Source organism: Papio anubis, chromosome 2 (genome assembly GCF_008728515.1).
Source record: "Papio anubis isolate 15944 chromosome 2, Panubis1.0, whole genome shotgun sequence".
NCBI classification, from domain to species: Eukaryota; Metazoa; Chordata; class Mammalia; order Primates; family Cercopithecidae; genus Papio; species Papio anubis.
The window spans coordinates 173,481,319-173,502,732 of record NC_044977.1 but is presented as its reverse complement, the minus strand read 5'-3'; the positions used below and the strand labels follow the sequence as shown (position 1 = coordinate 173,502,732).

Sequence of the window (21,414 nt, the reverse complement as noted above, 5' to 3'; positions counted from 1 at the left end):
AGTAGGGTTGAGAACTCTGATGACAGTGAGTCTGGAAAACCCGGGTGCAAAGGATTGGAGTGGCTTATGAAGTACTATAGCCTCCAGCAGTTGCTGTAAGCTGCTACTATTACCCAAAGCTTGTGAGGATTACAGTGAGGACTAGTGGAGTATGGGACACGGTGCCTGCTCATCTTTTTTATCCCTTAAATAATAGTATGACTTTTAAGTGTTCTACCAACAAGCAAGCATAGGTGATAGGGTCTAATATATCTAAAGCTGACAATAATCATCTTTTGTATCTTCCACTTGGCCATGAAAACCCTTTTTAATCCATTTAAAATTATGTCATCGTGTATTTAAACAATCTTAAGAGTAAAAGAATATCTCTTATGGACCAGAATTCAATGTAAAAGCAAGCCATGTATAGCGCATTTTAACTCTCTTTTTTTGTCTTTTATTTTTTGTTTATATTCTCTCCTTTGGTGAAATAAGTTCATTTATCCAGAGGGACCCTATTTAATCTTTACATATGCAGTAATTCCTCTTTATTGTCCAGTTGTAATTTGGTCATCATAAAACATTGGCTGTTTTCTTTTAAATGCTGTTTTAGCATGTTCTTTTGTTGAAATATAGTTACAATTTGAGTTTTTCCTGCATGTAGCTTGTTGTTTAAATGGTGTTTTCTAATGGATTATAGTTTAACCTTTAAATATTTCTGAAAACCCTTGAGCACGTAACTTTGATTACTTAGGCTATATGGAATTGATTATTGTATTTGCATGTTTTTCATAGAGAATGTTATTATTTTAAGATATATTTAGTAGAAATATGAGGGGTTTAATTATAAGTATGTATGACCTTTTGAAATATTTTAGACCTACTGCCATATTGCTGTTGGTGAGAAGTACTCTACTGTTAGCTAGTGAAATAAAAAATTATATGTATTTGTTTTAATGTATCTGCTACATATTAGAAGTGAGAAGCATACTTCAGGACATTTATTAATACTTTTAGAGAGCTCAAGAATATGTATCCTTTAAAATTGACATTGTGGTTCTCTTATTACAAAATTTCTGTTATTTGCTGTTGTTTTTTTACAAACTTGAGAGCAGCACCACCTGTATATGGTGTCTTACTGACTTAATATTATAAATATTTAATATCAGTTTTAAGTTAGAAATTATTACTTAATATTAACACGAACTTTTTCTCTAAGACATAATTATCTCATAGCTGTTTGGTAAAATGTAGGAAAAATACGCTAAATATAAGCTATTACTTTTGGTGGTTTTTGGTTTGAGTTCTATTATGTTAATTTTGTATTACATATTTTCATTTGCTATTTATTGTTTAAGCATTGACTTTGTATTGATATTGTCATTGTAAAAAATGCCATGCTATTGGTCATTCTAATTTCTAACAGGATATTGCCCCCACCATCTGTCATTAACAATTTTTTTTTTTGTATATTCTGAGAACTAATTACAGTTTTAAGCAACTTTTTAGTGACTTTCTAACATGTAAAAACCCAATTGACATGCTAACCATCACAACATGACTTTGAAATTTTGGGCCTTTGAAGTATGCAATTTATAGTGTAAATTGATTTTTTTTTTTTAATGTCTCTATTTGCCTTCTGCAGTGAACTTCATCATTTTTCATTTATTTGTTTTATCTCAGGGGAAGGCCTTTCAGCCTCCCGCCACTCTTTGCGAACAGGTCTGTCTGCCTCAAACCTTTCATTGAGAGGAGAATCACCTTTATCTCTTCTTCTCGGTCATCTTCTTCCTTCTTCAAGAGCTGGAACCCCTGCAGGCTCAAGGTGTACAACCCCAGTACCCACCCCTCAAAACAGTCCTCCTTCTAGCCCTAGCATCAGCCGCCTGACCTCCAGAAGTTCCCAACAGAGTCAGCTTCAGGCCCCAGAACTACTGGTTTCACCTGCCAGTGATGATATTCCCACAGTAGTAATTCATCCGCCCGAGGAAGACTTAGAAGCAGCGCTGAAAGGCGAGGAGCAGAAGAATGAGGAAAATGTTGACTTAACTCCAGGCAACTATCCAAAATCCTCCATGTGTGGTGCTTTCTGCCTCTGAGTCACTTGCACTTGGAATGCCTTTTAGCACATAGCTTAAGCAGCATATGTAGATAATGCTTATAATTTATTTTTGACTTCTGCATGTTTTTTTTCTTTATGGTATATTGTGTTAGGTTGGTGCAAAAGTAATTGTGGTTTTTGCCGTTGAAAATTTGCTTCACTTTCAATGGCAAAAATTAATTTCAGTGGCAAGAACTCAATTACTTTTGCACCAACCTAATAAAAAAGAGTAAGATTATTAAAAATTTGAGTTACAAAAAGACTACAAAGAAGACTACACATAATTTAAGGCCTTTTAAAAAAGTTTCACTTAGATTTAGAGGTCAAGGCAGTTGAACACTTCAGTAAAACATAGACTTTTTTATAATGTCTTAATTTGCCATGAACTTTTTTATATTTATTTATGGATGTATTTATTTTATTTTTTTAGACTGAGTCTCACTCTGTTGCCCAGGCTGGAGTGCAGTGGCGCGATCTCAGCTAACTGCAACCTCTGCCACCTGGGTTCAAGTGATTCCCGTGCCTCAGCCTCCTGAGTAGCTGGGACTACAGGTGTGAGCCACCACACCCAGCTAATTTTTGTGTTTTTTGTGTAGAGACAGGTTTTTACCATGTTGGTCAGGCTGGGTGAACCTTTTTTAGATTGGTAATTCTCTTTTCTTTTTTTGGAGACAGGGTCTTGCTCTGGAGGCTGGAATGATCTCAGCTCACTGCAACCTCCATCTCCTGGACTCAAGCAATCCTCCTGCCTCAGCTTCCCAATTAACTGGGACCGCAGGGGCATGTCACCATGCCTGATTAATTTTTATAGAGACCAGGTCTCACTGTGTTGCCCAGGCTGGTCTTGAACTCCTGGGCTCAAGTGGTCCACACACCTCGGCCTCCCAAGGTGCCGAGATTACAGGTGTGAGCCACTGCGTCCCACCTTGGTAGCTTGGTTTTTGTGTGTGTGTGTGTGTGTGTGTGTGTGTGTGTGTGTGTGTGTGTCTATGAAGTTGACTCATAAGGTGAATGAACACATACAAATAAATTATAGTGAAGCGATGTGCCTTAAATAGGATAGAGTCATACTCTGTCACGCAGGCTGGAGTGCAGTGCCACAATCATAGCTCACTGCAGCCTTGAACTCCTGGGATCAAGCATTCCTCCTGTCTTAGCGTTCTGAGTAGCTGAGACTACAGGCATATACCACAACATCTGGCTAATTTTTTTGTAGAGACAGGATCTTGCTGTGTTGCCCAGGCTGGTCTTCAACTCCTGGCCTCAAGCAGTCCCCCTGCTTTATCCTCCCAAAATGCTGGGATTATAGGTGTGAGTCACCAGGCCCAGCCGTACCTTTTTTTCTATTTAATGCTTTTCTCCAAAGAATGTAGTACATTTTAGACTTTTTTGGGGGGTGGGGGGGTAGGGGGGAGACAGGTTCTCACTCTGTTGCCCAGACTGGAGTGTAGTGGCACCATCTCGGCTCACTGCATCCTCCGCCTCCTGTGTTCAAATAATTCTCCTGCCTCAGCCTCCTCAGTAGCTGGGATTACAGGCGTGTGCCACCACCACCCGGATAATTTTTGTATTTTTAGTAGAGACGGGGTTTCACCATGTTGACTAGGCTAGTCTTGAACTCCTGACTTCAAATGATCCACTCACCTTGGCCTCCCAAAGTACTGGGATTACAGGTGTGAGCCACCATGCCCAGCCTATAACTTAAGGGCTATAAAGTATGAAAATTTGGCTTATCCTTATATTGACTACATGTACATTTGTACATATATCTTTCTACCTAATTAATATAAAATAAGTATATTTTAGTGACTTTTTTACTATTTCAGCTAAGCCTCAATGTGATGGATACTAATACTAACCATTGGTTTTAATCACATAAGTATTATCACATTTCTCCAAAATACTGATAACATCCAACACTTAAGTGGTAGCTTGGTTATTAAATTAGCCTATTTTTAATGTGTATACAAATATGTGTAAATTAGATGGACACACCCATTTTCAGAAACTTAGAAAAGTTAGTTGTCTTCCCCTGCATCATACAACTGGTGACTGATAGCCTAAAGCCTCTGACTGGAAATCCTTGTGTTCCTATCATTGTGAAGTAAACCTCTCTTTCTGTTGGCTTTATGGAAACACACTAATTACATTTAGCCAAAGCTCATTGTAGTTGCAAAAAAGGATATACTTTTAAAAGTACAAATAGAAGCTTCGTGGCTAAATCATTATGACATTAGTTAAAATAGCAGTATGGCTGCCCTTGTTTTATAATTTGTTCCAGATACAGTGATAAGTGCTTTTCAAATATCATATTTCTAATTTTTGTAACGATTTGATGAGGTTGGTGTTATTCCTGTTTTTCAGTGAAGAAAGACTTGGAGATGTTAAGATCATCCAGAGCAGGTCCACTTACAACAAAATCTATAGTAGAGTATTTCATTGTGAACTTTATCAGTTCATGAAAAAGATAAAATTTAATGATAAAGTAACTGAACATAAAAGAGGAAAACAACCCTATAAATAATTATTCAGAAGTAATCAGCATTCTAATCTTAAGAACTAAGAAGATTTACTATTTTTCCTTGAGCAAAAGTGATTTTAAAAGCTACTTCGTTCCATTTTTCCCATATTACATCGATCAGTAACAACGAACACTTCTTGTTTTACCAGCTTCTGTGTTATAAATGATTAGGAACTATAAATTTTATATAGGAGGGAAGGGGGAGGTGGGTTCACATTGGCTTCTTAGGCCATGTTAAGGGGATAAATTAACTGAGAATCGAACATACATTTTTTTCCCATGAGTTTTTGTGATGAGATTTATCGGCGTTTTTGAACAGAAGAAATCAGAATGGAGAGGAGACAGGGAATTTCTAAAGACAAGAATTACGGTTAAAAAGACAACTGTAGATAGTATGTAATTGCTGAGGAACAATAATAGGGATAGCTACACATTATTCCCTGTTCAGTTACCTTTGGTGCTTAAAGCACCTAGAAACTCTTAACGGAGTTTCCTTGATGTCTGGTACTGTCTTAGTGGAAGAAAGTGGCCTCAGCATCTTTATGTCTTAAGTGACTAACAGCATGGAGTTTTGTGTCATGGAGTCATAATTTGCGCATACCTATAATAATAAAGTGGTATTTCCCATTAGTTACTTTTTAGAAGATAATTATATGTATAAAAGTTATATGTATAAAATTATAAATAAATTATATAAATTAATATGTATATAACTTGTGGCTGGGCGTGGTAGCTCATGCGTGTAATCTCAGCACTTTAGAAGGTCAAGAGGGGAGGATCACTTGAGGCCAGGAGTTCATAGTGAGACCCTCATCTCTAGGGAAAGAAAAAAAAAAGGAAGTGAATTTATTTTTTGTACTTGTAAATACCTTTTTCTAACACAGTGGTTCTCAGTCTCAGCACTATCCACATTTTGGGCTGGATGATTCTTGGCTGGGTGGTCGGGTGGCAGGGGAGCAGTCCTGTGCTTTATAGGATGTTTAGCAGTATCCTTGGCTAGCTGCCTGTAGCATCCCCGAGTTGTGACAACCAAATATGTCTCCAGACATTGCCACAAGTTCCTTGGAGGTCATAATCTTTCCTGGTGGGGCACCATTGCTCTAACTACCTCACTTTCAAATTTTTAATGACAGAAAATGTTGATATCTTTGATTTACTTTTGAATACATTTTTTTTTTCCTTAAAGCAAAGTAATATCGTCCTTCTGTGTTTGTGCTAATGATAGCTTTATTTTTTGGTAATTTGCTCATTTAATTCTGAATCCTAGGAATTTATTATAGGAGTAGGGAGATTGACTGATTGAGAAAACAGTTTTAGTTTAGCTGAGGTTGGGAAAGACTACACAAATCATAATGATGAAGAACCCTAGCATGCATCTGGCGTGCCAGTTTTGAAAAAGGGACGGTTTTCAAGATGACCAGGTTAGCCATGTGACTTCAGGTTATACCTGCTAACTTGGTCAGTGTTGAGTTCTTCATTATTTCTTCCTCTCATTGCTGAGATAGCCTTACTTTTCCTCAGAGCCTTCTCATCATTGCACTTTTCTCCCTCAAATCTGGCAGCTAGTACTATTCTGGAAAACTGTGCATTATGTACGCTTTTGATTATACATACACAGGTGGAATACATTTAGCCTTTGGAAGTATGTAATGCTCAGCTGCATTTGCCACCAGGGCCTAATGGTATTCTTGATTTTCTTGTGTGGAAGTAGTTGGAAGTCACTGAAAAATACTGGTTAACTTTTTATCTCTTGAGCAAGGCAGGGACTCTTCTGGAAACTTAGGGACAAAGGTCAAAGAAGAGGAATCTTCTTGGTGTGCCAAGCTAAGATTGTAAGAAATGAGTTAAGGCTTGGGAAAACATTTTTATTTCGGAATTGTTTAACTTTTCCAGAAAATAAGCACATGGCTAAATAGATTGCAAATTAAGATTTTTCATCACATCAACTTTGTAGTTTAGGTATTTACAGGGAAGTCTCTGTCATTAAGCGTAAGCCATAAACCCAGAAGACTTAGTTTCAGTATTCATTGGTTATAGTATATTCTGTTTTACAAAAGTGAAAACTCCTTTAGATGTGTCAAGTGTATCTGATGTACTTTAAATTCTGGAGCTTGATTACCAATACATCTTCGGACCTTATAGAGTCTAACCACAGAACAGATTTTAACTGAACTTCCATGTGTTGCTGTGCATGGGACAGTTAAGACAAAAAGTCAAGTCTGTTGTATTTCAGTACCTTTTCCTGCTATAATATTCAATGTCTTTTGAATTATTAGTCTGTATTCTTGCACTAGAAAACCTTGGATGTTTTGAAAAAATGAGATGCATTTAATATTAGGTTGGAGCAAAGGAAATTGCACCAACCTAATAGTAGAAGTCTGTGTAGTGTACTTGAATTTAAATTTTTTTTTTTTTTTTTTGAGAGTTTTGCTCTTGTTGGCCAGGCTGGAGTGCAGTGGCACAATCTCGGCTCACTGCAACCTCTGCCTCCTGGGTGCAAGCAATTCTCTTGCCTCAGCCTCCCGAGTATCTGGGATTACAGGCATGCTCCACCACGCCCGACTAGTTTTGTAGTTTTAGTAGAGAGAGTGTTTCTCCATGTTGGTCAGGCTGGTCTCAAACTCCTGACCTCAGGTGGTGATCTGCCTGCCTTGGCCTCCCAAAGTGCTGAGATTACAGGCGTGAGCCACAGCGCCTGGCCCTATTTTTTTTTTTTTTTTTAAAGACGGAGTTTCTCTCTCGTTGCCCAGGCTGGAGTGCAATGACGCAATATTGGTTCACGGCAACCTCTGCCTCCTGGGTTCAATCAGTTCTCCTGCCTCAGCCTCCCAAATACAGGCACACACCACCACGCCCAACTAATTTTGTATTTTTAGTAGAGATGGGATTTCACCATGTTGGCCAGACTGGTCTTGAACTCCTGACCTCAGGTGATCCACCCACCTTGGCCTCCCAGAGTGCTGGGATTACAGGTGTGAGCTACCGCACCTGGCTGAATTTAAAATTTTTAAATTTTAACTTTTTTGCAGAATTAGAATTCATAATGATTAGTCTCATATTAAGCAGTGTTTTTATTTCATTATTGTGAAATGTTGGTGTTGAATGTCAGTTTTGAAATGAATATACTAATGCTTCAATATGTGTCTGTCCTTTGCAATTCAAACAACTACTATATCTAATCCAAATAAGCTATTTTTATGAGTTTGTCTGACTTTTAGAGATGGAGTGAGTTGCTTACAGTCACATAGATACAAAGTGGCAGAGAGTGCATAATTTAAACACAGATCCCTTTGGTTATAAAACCCTTACTCTGCTAATTTCATTGTGAAAAACTTGCTTATTATATTTTAAAGTTGGATTTCTTAAGAGTAATGACAATAGGTATTATAGACATAAATGTTACCAAAGAAAAATGAAAAGTCTTGAGGAAACTTCTGATTATTGGAGATTATGTTAATTCAACCTGCATTTATTTAATGTAGCTTTTTTCTGAGTTACACTTAGGGTTTGTCAGAGAATTTATTGTTGAAAGCATGCTAAGTATAGCTAGGCTTCATTAAGCTCCATGCAGTTCACATGTTTGTGATAATTAAAAGTATATTCCCTAAGTATTTTTAATGGTAATCAGACTCAGGCCTTCTATCTTTTGTGGTTCACACCAACTCACGTTTTTTTTCTTTTTGCAAAAGGCCACAATTTTTGTAAATTCTAATTGTATTATTTTAAATATTAAAATGTGTAGCTTTATTATTAAAACGTTGTTCTAGTTTTGCTGGTATGTTACTAACACTGGGCACTTTTTTTTTTAACCTTGCACATTTGCTTTTATTATATTAATAAATCATCACTTTCAGAATGTGAGCAAAGTCAGGTTGCAAAGTAAATTTTCTTCTTACTAATTTGGAATTTGTCTTTAAACATAGGTATTTTGGCCTCTCCCCAGTCTGCTCCTGGAAACTTGGACAATAGTAAAAGTGGAGAAATCAAAGGTAATGGAAGTGGTGGAAGCAGAGAAAATAGTACTGTTGACTTCAGCAAGGTAATTCTATCATTAACTGAAAATTCTCACAATTATTCTTATTAAGAAAATAAGTAGTAACTTGTGGCTTTATTAACATTGATTATAGTAATTTTTTAGTAGACTGGTGCTTACAAACCTGCATGTGATGCCTGTGATATATTAATTTAAGGTAAACAACTGTGAGAAGGGTTACAGTTAACCTGTGAGTACTTGAGTAACTTTACACCATTACTAGTGTTAGAAATTCTGAAAAAGAATATGTGAGTAATACAGTATTTCCATCCACACCTACCCATAGATATCGTGAAATGTTAGTACTTTTTGAACTACAGTCATTGTTCTGGAGCTACCACCACTAGAAGGTTAATTCTGGGAGTGATGTTACAGCACTAGTGATTCAGTCTTTCCTGGGCTGTAATGCGATCCCAGAATTACTGTCTTATGGTGTTAGTACTTTCGGAATGTCACTGAGAAATATATTGGTGCTTCCCCATGGGTAGGTAAAGGCATGGATTTTAAAAAAATACCTGTGTGAACTATGATTTTTTAAATTTTGGTAAATGAGTATTTTGTTGAAATAGATAAACCTTAATTTAAAAGAACAGGGTAAAAGACTAATAAGTTCAAATTATAACTGAATTTAAAATGTACTTTATGAGTATTTCTTACGAACAATTGATTCTATCTAGCCACTAATTTTTTAGTAATATTAACTTGCTATAGGTGGATGTTCATGGTATTTTAATATTTTTGTATCCAGTATAAGACTTTTTAATAAATGTAATTATGTCAAGCAGATTTCATTTCTTAAGCCTTTTGTTCTTTGATGAAAAGTCTACAAGATATATTTTACAGAAAACGAGTTTAAATGGTTTGCATTATAGCTTTGTTGAGTGTTGTAGTCTAAAACTATAGGAAGCCTTGCATTACGGACATTGGCTGTGCAGAAAGACTGTTGTATTTAAAATTTTTCTGATCTATCTTGATCATATTTTACTGGTGCTCACGTTATTTCAGATAGTGCAAAGTACTCAGTAGCAAAATTGCAATTTATTTCTTGTTAAGTGAATAAATTAATATAATTTACATTATAGAGTTCCTCTAGGCATGGCAGTTGCCGTTTATTTTTGTTCCTCTGTCACAGTCTTACTTTTTTTTACTTGGCCTATCTTTGTGTATACCTCCTTGTCTCCTGTTGGGCAGGAGTCTGCCTCCTGGCACTGTAGTTGTGGCACACTGGGTGTGGGACTCAAGAGGCCCGCTGTAAGTGCTGGTTTTATTTTTCATAGATAGCCCTGTAAGTGGTTGTTTAGTGACTTGTGTGAAACTGCGTATAAATGAAGTTCACATAGTTTGATATCATGTGTAACCTTTTCCTTGTAATTATACACAGAAAACTAAATTTTACTACTATAGCATTATCATATATCTGTGCCAGTAAGGGCTGTAGAGTTTTGTTTTAAATAAAAACAAGGGGCCAGGCACAGTGGTTCATGCCTATAATCCCTGTGTTTTGGGAGGCTGAGGCAAGAGAATCACTTGGCCAGGACTTCAAGACCAGCCTGGGCGATATAGCAAGCCCCACACTTCTACAAAAAACAACAAAAATTAGCCGGGCATGGTGGCGCATGCCTGTCGTCTCAGCTACTTGGGAGTTTGAGGTTTACAGTGAGCTATGTTCCTGCCACTGTACTCCAGCCTGGGCAATAGAGTGAGACCTTGTCTCAAAAATACTACTAATAAAATAAAAGTTATGATTTTTTTCCTCTTAATGAAAATACTGGGGAACGCCCAGAGTTCTTTTTCGGTTTGTTTTTAGGGGGACTTTACATAAAATGTAAAGGATCCAATTCATTTATTTCTAAGGTTAAGTAATACAAAACCATGAATATTTTTTAGCACTGTGTATAATTTCATGAACCATTGTTAGTTTGTGAGCTATATATTTGTCCTTAATAGTTTTTAATGAATAGTGCAGTATTCATTGAATAATTTCTCAAGTTCATGTTTGATAATTTAGATCTCTGAAGTAGTAAAGATTGTGACAGTTAAAACAATAGCATTGATTCAAATATGTTTGCTTGCTCTTTTGTATTTGTCTACTCCATTCTTTATAGTTGTGAAAATTTTGACATTTTAAACATTCATTAGATCACAAGTTTTGATTAGCAAATAGTAGTCTTATAAAGCAGTTTTTCTTTCCTATTTCTCTCTAGTCTTACAAGTACCACGGAAACTTTAATTTTAATTATTCTTTATTTGTCAATAGGTTGATATGAATTTCATGAGAAAAATCCCTACGGGTGCTGAGGCATCCAATGTCCTGGTGGGCGAAGTAGACTTTTTGGAAAGGCCTATAATTGCATTTGTGAGACTGGCTCCTGCTGTCCTCCTCACAGGGTTGACTGAGGTCCCTGTTCCAACCAGGTAAAGAGTTAGTTCTAAGTAACATTCTCTAAACATTTTCAAAATCTACAAGTTTTTATCCAGTGAATGAACAAGCGTGTTGATTTATGTAATAAAAGCTCATTTTATTTAATTTTATCTTATTTTTGAGACAATCTCACTTTGTCATCCAAGCTGGAGTGCAGTGGCACAATTTCAGCTCACTGCAACCTCCACCTCCCAGGTTCAAGCGATTCTCCTGCCTCAGCCTCCCTAGTAGCCTGGATCACAGGTGTGCGGCACGCCCAGCTAAGTTTTGTATTTGTAGTAGATATGGTGTTTTGCCATTGTCCCAGCTGGTCTCAAACTCCTACTTAAGTGATCTGCCTGTCTTGACCACCCAAAGTATTGGGATTACAGGTGTGAGCCACTGTGCCCAGCCAAAAGCTCATTTTAATATTTAATATTCAGTCATTGTACCAAATACTTTGAATATAAGACCACTATGAATAGGGTATAAAATCGTTTTCTTCTTGGAACTAAAAAGTACAATAAAATAAATATCAGCTGGGTGCGGTGACTCACGCCTGTAATCCCAGCACTTTGGGAGGCCGAGGCGGATGGATCACCTGAGGTCAGGAGTTTGGTAGAAAGTTAATTACGGATGCTTTTCCTAGTTCTGTGATTTCCTAATTAGTCTAGGTGGAGTTGCCATCTTTTTTCAGTGATTGGTGTGGGGGAGTAGAAAAGATGTCTGAGTGTTATTTCTTTATATTGGAATGGTTTCTTTTTTATGATTGCCTAGATTTGTGTGTATATGATGTTTATTATAAATCTGTATTTTCATATTTCCTTAGGTTTTTGTTTTTGTTATTGGGTCCAGCAGGCAAGGCACCACAGTACCATGAAATTGGAAGATCAATAGCCACTCTCATGACAGATGAGGTAATCAAAATACCCAAGTCTCTTTGAAGTATACACTGATTATGCAGCATACAGTATATATTAAATTATAGTTCTCTTTTCTTTCATAATGAAGCTTTAAAACTTTTCCTTGCTGTGTATACTGTTTTATCTTATATTTACTCCTCAGCTGTTTGCTTTCAGTTAGGTTTTTAAGACTATTTCAAGATCAGTGGGTACTTAAAAATTTTTTTTTGTTTTAAACATTTGTAATTATTGACTACCTTCTTGAACTTTTGAAATTTTGGGATTTTTTTTATCCTGGATTTCAGGATATAATTTCTCTAGGTTTTCCTCAGAACATTTTTTTTCCTGTAAATTTCTCTGATATGGGGTCCTGATCTTTGATGATAACGTACATATTAATCAGAACCTTGTCTTTCTTTTGAAGAGAGATTTGTAATCAGATTCTTGCCAAACATCAGTGCTGTGTGTCCCAAGGGTATTTGAAATGCCCTATATCTGAACCTGACCTAAGTTTTCTTTTTTCTTTTTTCTTTTTTTTTTTTTTGTGGAGACAAAGTCTCACTGTGTTGCCAGGCTGGAGTACAGTGGTGCAATCTCAGCTCACTGCAATTCTCCTGCCTCAGCCTCCTGAGTAGCTGGGACTACAGACACACACCACCATGCCCAGCTAATTTTTTTGTATTTTTAGTAGAGACGGGATTTCACCATGTTGGCCAGGATGGTCTCAATCTCCTGACCTCGTGATCCGCCCCCCTCGGCCTCCCAAAGTGCTGGGATTACAGGCGTGAGCCACCGTGCCTGTCCCATTTTTCTTACCTCTTTCGACCAGCCAGTCACCAGATTCTTTTTACCTCTTCAATGTGTTTTGCATTTAATCTGTCATATTCTTTCCATCTCTACTGCCATTTCTCTGGCTTAGCCTTTGATTTGTGGATTCAGGTAGCCTTTATGGGTCTTTATTGTATAGTATTTTTCTCTGCACTCTCAGTAACATGCAAATTTGACTGTATCATTTCCTTAGTCCAAAGGTATTAATGACTTCCTATCATATAGTGAAATTTAAATTTAAACTTTTGGCTGGGTGCAGTGGCTCACTCCTATAATCCCAGCACTTTGGGAGGCCGAGGTGGGTGGATCACTTGAGGTTGGGAGTTTGAGACCAGCCTGGCCAACATGGTGAAACTCCATCTCTACTAAAAATACAAAAATTAGCTGGGCGTAGTGGCGCAGTTCTCCTGCGTCAGCTTCTTGAGTAACTGGGATTACAGGCGTGCACCACCATGCCTGGCTAATTTTGTAGTTTTAGTAGAGATGGGGTGTCACTATGTTGGCAAGGCTGGTCTCAAACTCTTCACCTCAGGCGATCTGCCTACCTTGGCCTCCCAAAGTGCTGGAATTAACAGGCATGAGCCACTGTGCCTGGTCAGTTACCTCCTTCAAAAGAACTTTCCTGGCTACTTTGTTCCTTCTCATCAGTTTCCCTCTCTGTACCCTACGTTCTTTTTATCAGAGCATCTATCAATACCTATAATTATTTAATAACACGTTTCACTGTCTTTCCTCCTAGAAAAAAAGGTTATTGAATATATAGGGAAACTTTCCTTACCTGTCACCATTGCATTATCCACAATGCTTAGAATTGTATTTTAGCAGTTAGTAGTTAGCCAGTAGCTATTGATCATTAAATAAACTATTTAAGTAAAGTTGTTTGCATATCCATGACTATTTTCTTAGGATAAATGACATTTAAATGTCATAGAAGTAGAGTGACATGCTACAGTGTTTTATTTTCTAATCAATTACTATTTCCCAGGCAAAATTTTATTTTTAAAAAATTGTTCTAAACATGTAGCTGTTCTCTTTCATTGTTTCTTGTTGTTATTCATCTGATAATACTGAGTGGATTACTTTGTATAGTTGTTACCCAGGGTGGGCTGAATACCTGCCTGAGATAAGAGTTCAGGTGATTATCTTTATTGCGAAGCTATTTGTGATGTCCAGAGTGGACTATGTGTAGAATTTTTTTTTCAGCTTTAAAATCTTTTTACTCAATATTTTTTTCACTTAGATCTTCCATGATGTAGCTTATAAAGCAAAAGACAGAAATGACCTCTTATCTGGAATTGATGAATTTTTAGATCAAGTAACTGTCCTACCTCCAGGAGAGTGGGATCCTTCTATACGCATAGAACCACCAAAAAGTGTCCCTTCTCAGGTAAGAATCCAGAGCTTTTCTTCTGTAACTTACTTTATTTTAATAAAATTATTTTTGATTAGCTATGATTCAAAAACTAAAACAGAGAAGTTGTATCCCCACCTCGTCCCTTTTACCTTCTTACCCCCACACTTACCTCCTATGGGTGGACCATTTTTTACTAGCTTTTTGTTTATCCTTTTCATTTTTTATTCAGTACTTGAAACTATGAACATGTAGTCTTGTTTCTCTTACCAAAAGTTAATGTACTGCGTATACCATTCTGTACCTTGCTTTTTCATATAAAAGTATATCTAGGAGATCTGATGTAAGAAATCATGAAAATATTCCTTATTCACTTTTTCACAGCTTTGTTGTCTTCTATGCATGGGTGTACCATAGTACCATATTCTGTTCCTGGGTTCTATCAGTCTTTTGCTATTTCAAACCATGCATGACAGTAATCACATGTCGTTTTAGTCTTGTGCAGATGTATCTGTAGAATAGATCCCCAATAATAGGATTGCTGGATCAAAGGGGAATTTATTTATAATTTTCGTAGATATTACTGGAATTCCTTCCATCAGCTGGACTGTTTTGGACTCCCACAGTGAGGGCCTATTTCCCTACATCCTCACTGACACTGTGTGTTGCCAAACTTGGGATATTTGTCAATCTAATAGATATCTTTATCTTCCTATTTTAAGTATTTTAATGAGGTTTTTAATTTAGTTTTTATGGGACAGGGTCTTGCTCTGTCACCCAGACTGGAAGGCAATGTCGTGAACATGCCTCAGTTTCCTGGGCTCAAGCAAACCTCCTGCCTTAGCCTCCTATGTAGCCTGGACCGCAGGTGTGTGCTACAAGCCCCAGCTAATTTTTTGATACTTTGTAGATACGGTGTCTCACTTTGTTGTGCAGGCTGATCTCAAACTCCTGGGTTCTAGTGATTCTCTTGCTTCAGCCTCCCAAAATTATAGGATTACAGCCGTGAGCCACTGCTCCCGGCCTTTTAATGAGGTTTTAATTTGCATTTGTATAATTAGTGAGGTTGAATATTCTTGATTATCTTTCGTTCATTGCCCCACCAGCATTTTTTTTTTTTTTTTTAACATTTAAATTATTCATTGATCCTTTGGAGGTTTTCATAGCATATTTTATGTGGGTATAGACCCAGCTTCATCTTTTTTCTGAATTGCTGCCTGGTTTCTCCCTGTTCATTACAGAGCTAAACATTGCTCCCCTTGGTTGGTGATGCTGCCTTTATTAACTAAAATTCCATTTGCATCTAGACCTGTTTTGGACTTTGTTTTGTTTTCTGTTGGTCTGTCTATTCATGGACCAATTTCACACTCCAATTTTTGAGGCTTTTTGGTATATTTTAGTATCTGGTAGGTCTAGACGTGTTCTTGCTCTCCTTCTTACTCTTGTTTTTCTGAATTTTCTTGGCTATCTTTCATATTTATTTTTCTGTGTAGGCTTTAAAATCAGCTTTCTATATTCAGAAATATGCGTAATGGTTTTTTAAAAGTTGTGACAAATTTCTCATTGAACTGAGGGAAGACTAACGTCTTCATGACTTGAGTCTTTCTATTCAATGGAGTGTCTCTCACCAGTTGATTTTCTGTTTCAAGCAAGTTTTTGTCTTCTTAAAGGATGTTTCAAGTTTTCCTTACTTATAATTTACATGTTTCTTGATGAGTATATTCATGAGTATTGTATCTTTGTTGCTTTTATATGAAATGAAGGCTATTTGTTATTTTTTATGTGCATATATGCATACACAGTTGACCCTTGAACAATTTAAGTTTGAACTGCGCAGCTCTAATTATGTGGATTTTTTTTCAGTAAACATTGGAAAGGTTTTTGATAATTTGAAAAAATTTGCATACAAACTTCATAGCCTAGAAATATCAAAAAATTAAGATTAGGTATTCCTGAATGTGTAAAATATATGTACATACTAGTCTTCTTTAATAATTATTAGCATAAAATATATCCAAATCTATTCTAAACTAAAATTTATCAAAAACTTATACACACTAGGAGTGTACATGGCACCATTCTCAGTGGAGAGAAATGTAAATAAAAGTAAAGATGCAGTATTAAATCCTAACTGCATAAAATTAACTATAGTAAATACTGTACTGCTGTCATATTGTAATTTCATAGTTACTGCCTGTTGCTGTTGCAGTGAGCTCAAGTATTGCAAGTTAACGTGCATAAAATGTTGTGTGTTGCTCATCGTCTCCACATCAGCAGTTTGTCTCTCCAGTAAATTGTGTTTACCCTAAAAAGTGATCATGAGGTTCTCATATATTTTTCATCATGTTGACTGCAATGCTGGAAACTTTTGAATAACAACATGAGACTCATACGAAGTCCCATTAGTGCTACTAGTAAGTGTTCCTAAGAAACAGAGAAAAGTCATGCAAATGTAAGACAAAGTTGATTCGCTTGGTATGTACCATAGAATGACATCTGCCATTGCCTACCATTTCAAGATAAATGAATCTAGTGTAAGGATCATTGTAAAAAGAAAAGGAAACGTAAAGTCGTCACTGTAGCTATGCCAGCAGGCATAAACACTTCTGCTTTTTGCAAAATACCTTTTTATCTCATATTGAAAATGCAACTTTTATGTGGGTGCAGATTACTATAAGAAAGACATATCTATAGATTCTGGTATGACCAAGAAAGGCAGTCATTTTACGACAACATAAAGCAAAAGTGAAGGATCGGAGAATTTAGTGCCAGCAAAGATGGTTTGGTAATTTTAGAAAGAAGTTTGGCTTAAAAAATGTCAAAATAACTGGAGAAGCAGCTTCTGCCGTCCAGGAGGCAGCAGATGAGTTCCCAGATCAGATCCTATTAAGAAAATCCCCTGAACAGGTTTTTAATGCAGATAAAAGTACCCTGTTCTGGAAATAATGCTACAGAAGACATTTATTAGTAAGGAAGATTAGTGAGCACCAGAATTTAATGCAGGAAGGGTTAGCTAACTGTTTTGTGCAAATGCACTCCAATTTATGATATTTACCCTTCTCTATAAAGCTGTTAATGCTGAGCTTTGAAAGGAAAAGATAAATGCCAGCTTCCAGTCTTTTTGTTGTACAAGAAGGCCTGAATGAGAACCCTTTTTCTGGATTGGTCCCATCAGTGCATTGTTCCTGAAGTCAGGAAGTACCTTGCCAGTAAGGGACTGCCTTTAAAAATTTTTTTCATATTAGACAATGCCTCTGGCCACCCAAAACCTGTGAGTTCAACACCAAAGGTGTTGAAGTGGTCCACCTGCACCCAAGCACAACGTCTCTAATTCAGTCTCTAGATTAGGGGACTGAGGACCTTTAAGGCTTGTTACATTAGATGCTATATAGAAAAGATTATTAATGCTCTGGAAGAGAACCTTGGATAGCAAGGACATCCTGAAAGTCTGCAAGGATTACACCATTGAAGACACCATCATTATTACAGAAAAAGCCAGGAACATCATCAAACCTGAAATAGTAAATTCCTTCTTGGTGAAACCGTCCAGATGTTGTGCATGACTTAACAGGTTTTACGACAGAGCCACTCAAGGAAAGTGTGTATATGGCAAAAAAGGTGGAAGTTGAAGGGTTTCAAGATGTGGATCTTGGAGAAGCTCAAGAACTAATAAACACCACACCAGAGGAGTTAACAGAACACAACTCGATGGAGATGAGTGCTTCCGAACCGGTGCCGGTGATGAGGACAAAGATATAGAATTAGTAGTGCCAGAAAACAAATTGACATCAGCTGATCTGGCAGAAGGGTTCTGATCATTCAGGATTGCTTTTAACTTCTTTTGCGACATGGATCCTTCTATGGTTTGGGTACTAAAGGAAACAAGGATTGGTACTGTCCACATTTTAAGAGAAGTGAAATAAGTGAAATAGAAATTATGATGTATTTCCATTAATATTTTCTTTTTGCTAGCTTACTGTATTGTGAAAATGTAGGTTATAACACCTCTAACATGCCAAATATGTGTTCGACTGTTCATGTTACCAGTAAGGCTTTCCAGTCAACAGTAGGCTTATTAGATTGAGTTTCAGGGAGCTATGCACAAAATTTCAACTGCATGGGAGTTGGTACCAACTCCCTTGTTTATTCAAGAATCAACTGTGTATTTTATTTTTGTTGAGATGGAGCTTCGCTCTTGCCACCCAGACCGGAGTGCAATGGCGCCATCTCAGTTCACAGCAACCTCCGCCTCCCGGGTTCAAGTGATTCTCCTGCCTCAGCCTCCCGAGTAGTTGGGATTACAGGTGCCTACCACCATGCCCGGCTAATTTTTGTATTTTTAATAGAGACGAGGTTTCACCATGTTGGCCAGGCTGGTCTTGAACTCCTGACCTCAGGTGATCGACCTGCCTCAGTCTCCCAAAGTGCTGGGATTACAAGTGTGAGCCACCACGCCCGGCCTCAACTGTGTATTTTTAATCCTGCTACCATCCTTAATTGTTTGTAATAGTTTTTCTGTCATATAATCTGTAAGTAAGAGATAGTTTTATTCCTCCTTTTCTAAATCTTATACTTGTAATTGTTTTCTGTTGTCTAATTGTATTGACTAAATCTCTAGTACAGTGTTAAATAGCATGGGCTTTAAATAGGCATTTCTTATCTTATTTCTCACTGTAGTCAAATATCTCCAGTATTTCTCCCATTAAGTAAGATAATGACATTGGAGCCAAAATATACATTTCATCATGTTAAGAAAGTAACATTATTTCTTTTTTATTGATATTTAAAATATAAATTGATGTAGAATTTTATCAAATGCCTTTTCAGCATCTCTGGCAAATGATTATATTAATTTTATTTATCAATTATTATAGTAAATCTTATGAATAGATTTTTGAATGTGAAAGAATTCCTGGAGTCAACTCAGTTTGGACTTTAAAGTGGTAGTGGTCTGTGTCTACTACTTTGTGTTACTATAGATTGGTTTATAGATTTTTGTGCCATCTTCACATTTTATACTTCACATCAGTATACTTGTTTCATAAAAAAATTTGTAAGTTTTCATTTGTGGTGTTAAACGGTTTTAAATGGTGTGGAATAATTTGATTTTAAAAGTTTGGAAGAATTCCTTTGTAAAGTTTTTTGAGCTTGAATCTTTTGTCATGTAGACTTCAACAATTAGCTTATTTCTTTGGAAATCGGTATATGTAAAACTTCCTATTTTTTCTGGTGTCAGTTTTGGTAAATCGTTTTCCTAGTATATTACCAGATTCATCTAGGTTTCAAATTTATTTGCATGGAGTTATATAAAGTGTAGTATGTATATATGTATGTATATAAAATGTGCTCACTATGAAATTATTGCCTCTTAGCCTTTTTTGTTTTGTTATTAGTTAAAGGTCTATTGTATTTTTCAAACAGCATCCTTTAAAATTTATTTTAGTACTTTTAAAAAATCCGTTTTATTTTGTATCTTAGTTTCTGCTGTTAGCTGTTTTATTTCATTCCTTTCACTTTCATCCAGGAAAGATTTTTTTGTTTTCACATTTTCTGAGGTGGTTGTTTAATTCACTATTTTTCCTTCTTTCATTTTTGTTAATATAATTGCTTAATTTTCTTGAATGTGCTTTGGCTGGGTCTCATGGGTTGTATTAGGTTGGTGCAAAAGTAATTGTGGTTTCAGCCATTGTCTTTAATCAAATCAAGTAAATGATTAATTAAATTAAAAATAATGGCCAAAACCACAATTTTATAATTTGTAGTTTTTCAAATTATTTTTGTTTCCTAGGAGTTGTAATATTTTATCCCTTTCCTCTTTAAGATGTAAGTTTGAAAATTGAAATTTTGTGAGATTTTGACATTTTCAGATGGCAATCTTGTATTTGTAGATGGGCCTTGCTATTCTCTAAATATGGAACATGTAAACTGGCTAGCCTAAGTCTTTAATTCAGCTAGAGACTTTGACCCAGTAAACCTCCTGGGATGACAGATCTCTGTCTCCCTTTCCCTTTACCTCTCTGTTTCCTTTTCTTTCATCTTTCCCCTTGTATGTGCACATGCACACGTGTATTTTTAGCCCCGGCAGTCTCTTGATGTAACAAGTTAAAAGTTCATTTCTTTGTCTTCAACAGAGGGGGAGAAATCCTGTATCATGTGAATAGTACTCGAATTTGTAATAAAATGTCATGCGAAGTTGATTTTTGTGGAAACATGTTTATCAAACAGCTCTTATTTTTTAAGGGAAGTATTTTAGTAGAAGAAAAATGAAATTTACTTTTTTCTTAATGTAAAGCATATTTTTCAATAGTTAACAGGAGCAGTATTTTTAAAGTTTTGGTGGGAGAGCTGCTTTTTTGGAGGTTACTTCTGTTTGTAGCTATTGGTGAATAGGAATTTGAAATGGTATGTGTGAATATATTTTATAGTGTGTTGATAATTAGAATATAAGATTCAAAAAGCTAATTAGAAATTTAAAATATTAATAGAAACTGATAGTAGATTCTATTTTTAAAGAGCAATCTATTTCAGAAGAGAGTTTATTTTAGGAAGCATTCTTTTCTAGGAGAACTGATTAGATACATAATCAATATAAAATCTGATATTCACTGTAATTGAAGATGCCGTCTCAAGTTTTCTTAAAATAGAATTCTGAAAATAATGTTTTTTGTGAAATTCAGGAAAAGAGAAAGATTCCTGTGTTTCACAATGGATCTACCCCCACATCGGGTGAGACTCCTAAAGAGGCCGCTCATCATGCTGGGCCTGAGCTACAGAGGACTGGACGGTGGGTGCAAATACTGATATTTTGAGGGGTTTGGGGGATGATTTGATGAAAACATAAATATTATATTTTTTTCCAAGTGTTTGGAACCTAATCATCTGTAGTATTTTTTCATATTTAGAAAAATGTGTATTATTATATATAAGGAAAATTTATATGTATAAATATATAAGAAAATTTACAAATAATTGTATTAGTATGTATCAAGCTTTAGTTTAAAAGGAAAATAATGGACTGTATATTCAGAGTATTGCAGTTATATAGTGTGTAGGTTAATTTCCATTGTTTATACAGAAGGTTCTTGAAGAAGGTGTAGAGTCTTACTATAATTCTTCATATTGAGTTACAGAATTATGGGAACAGAGAGTAATTACAACTAATAATTTCTTTGTATATCTGTACAGATTTAAAACTCTTAAATGAGCATTATATCATGAGGTAATCTTCCATGGACAAGCATGATTAAACCATTGTATTGCTCTCTGGAAACCCAGCTAGAAAAATTGTTTAAGAAGTT

At 36.1% G+C, this 21,414-nt stretch overlaps 1 protein-coding gene across 8 annotated transcripts in view; it reads left to right on the top strand.

Moving 5' to 3' along the window:
* The window catches only part of SLC4A7 (solute carrier family 4 member 7), a 107,502-nt gene that overhangs the window by 48,001 nt on the left and 38,087 nt on the right, over nt 1-21,414 (top strand). For 6 of the 8 annotated variants that reach the window (XM_009201819.4, XM_003895191.3, XM_009201820.4 and 3 more), the window contains exons 7-11: nt 8,525-8,640; nt 10,892-11,049; nt 11,865-11,952; nt 14,006-14,152; nt 20,794-20,900. In XM_009201819.4, the coding sequence (XP_009200083.1) occupies nt 8,525-8,640; nt 10,892-11,049; nt 11,865-11,952; nt 14,006-14,152; nt 20,794-20,900 (616 nt within the window). Of the gene's footprint in view, nt 1-1,662; nt 2,035-8,524; nt 8,641-10,891; nt 11,050-11,864; nt 11,953-14,005; nt 14,153-20,793; nt 20,901-21,414 lie in introns of all 8 variants that reach the window. The other 2 variants (XM_009201817.4, XM_017955971.3) reach the window with 1 other exon arrangement.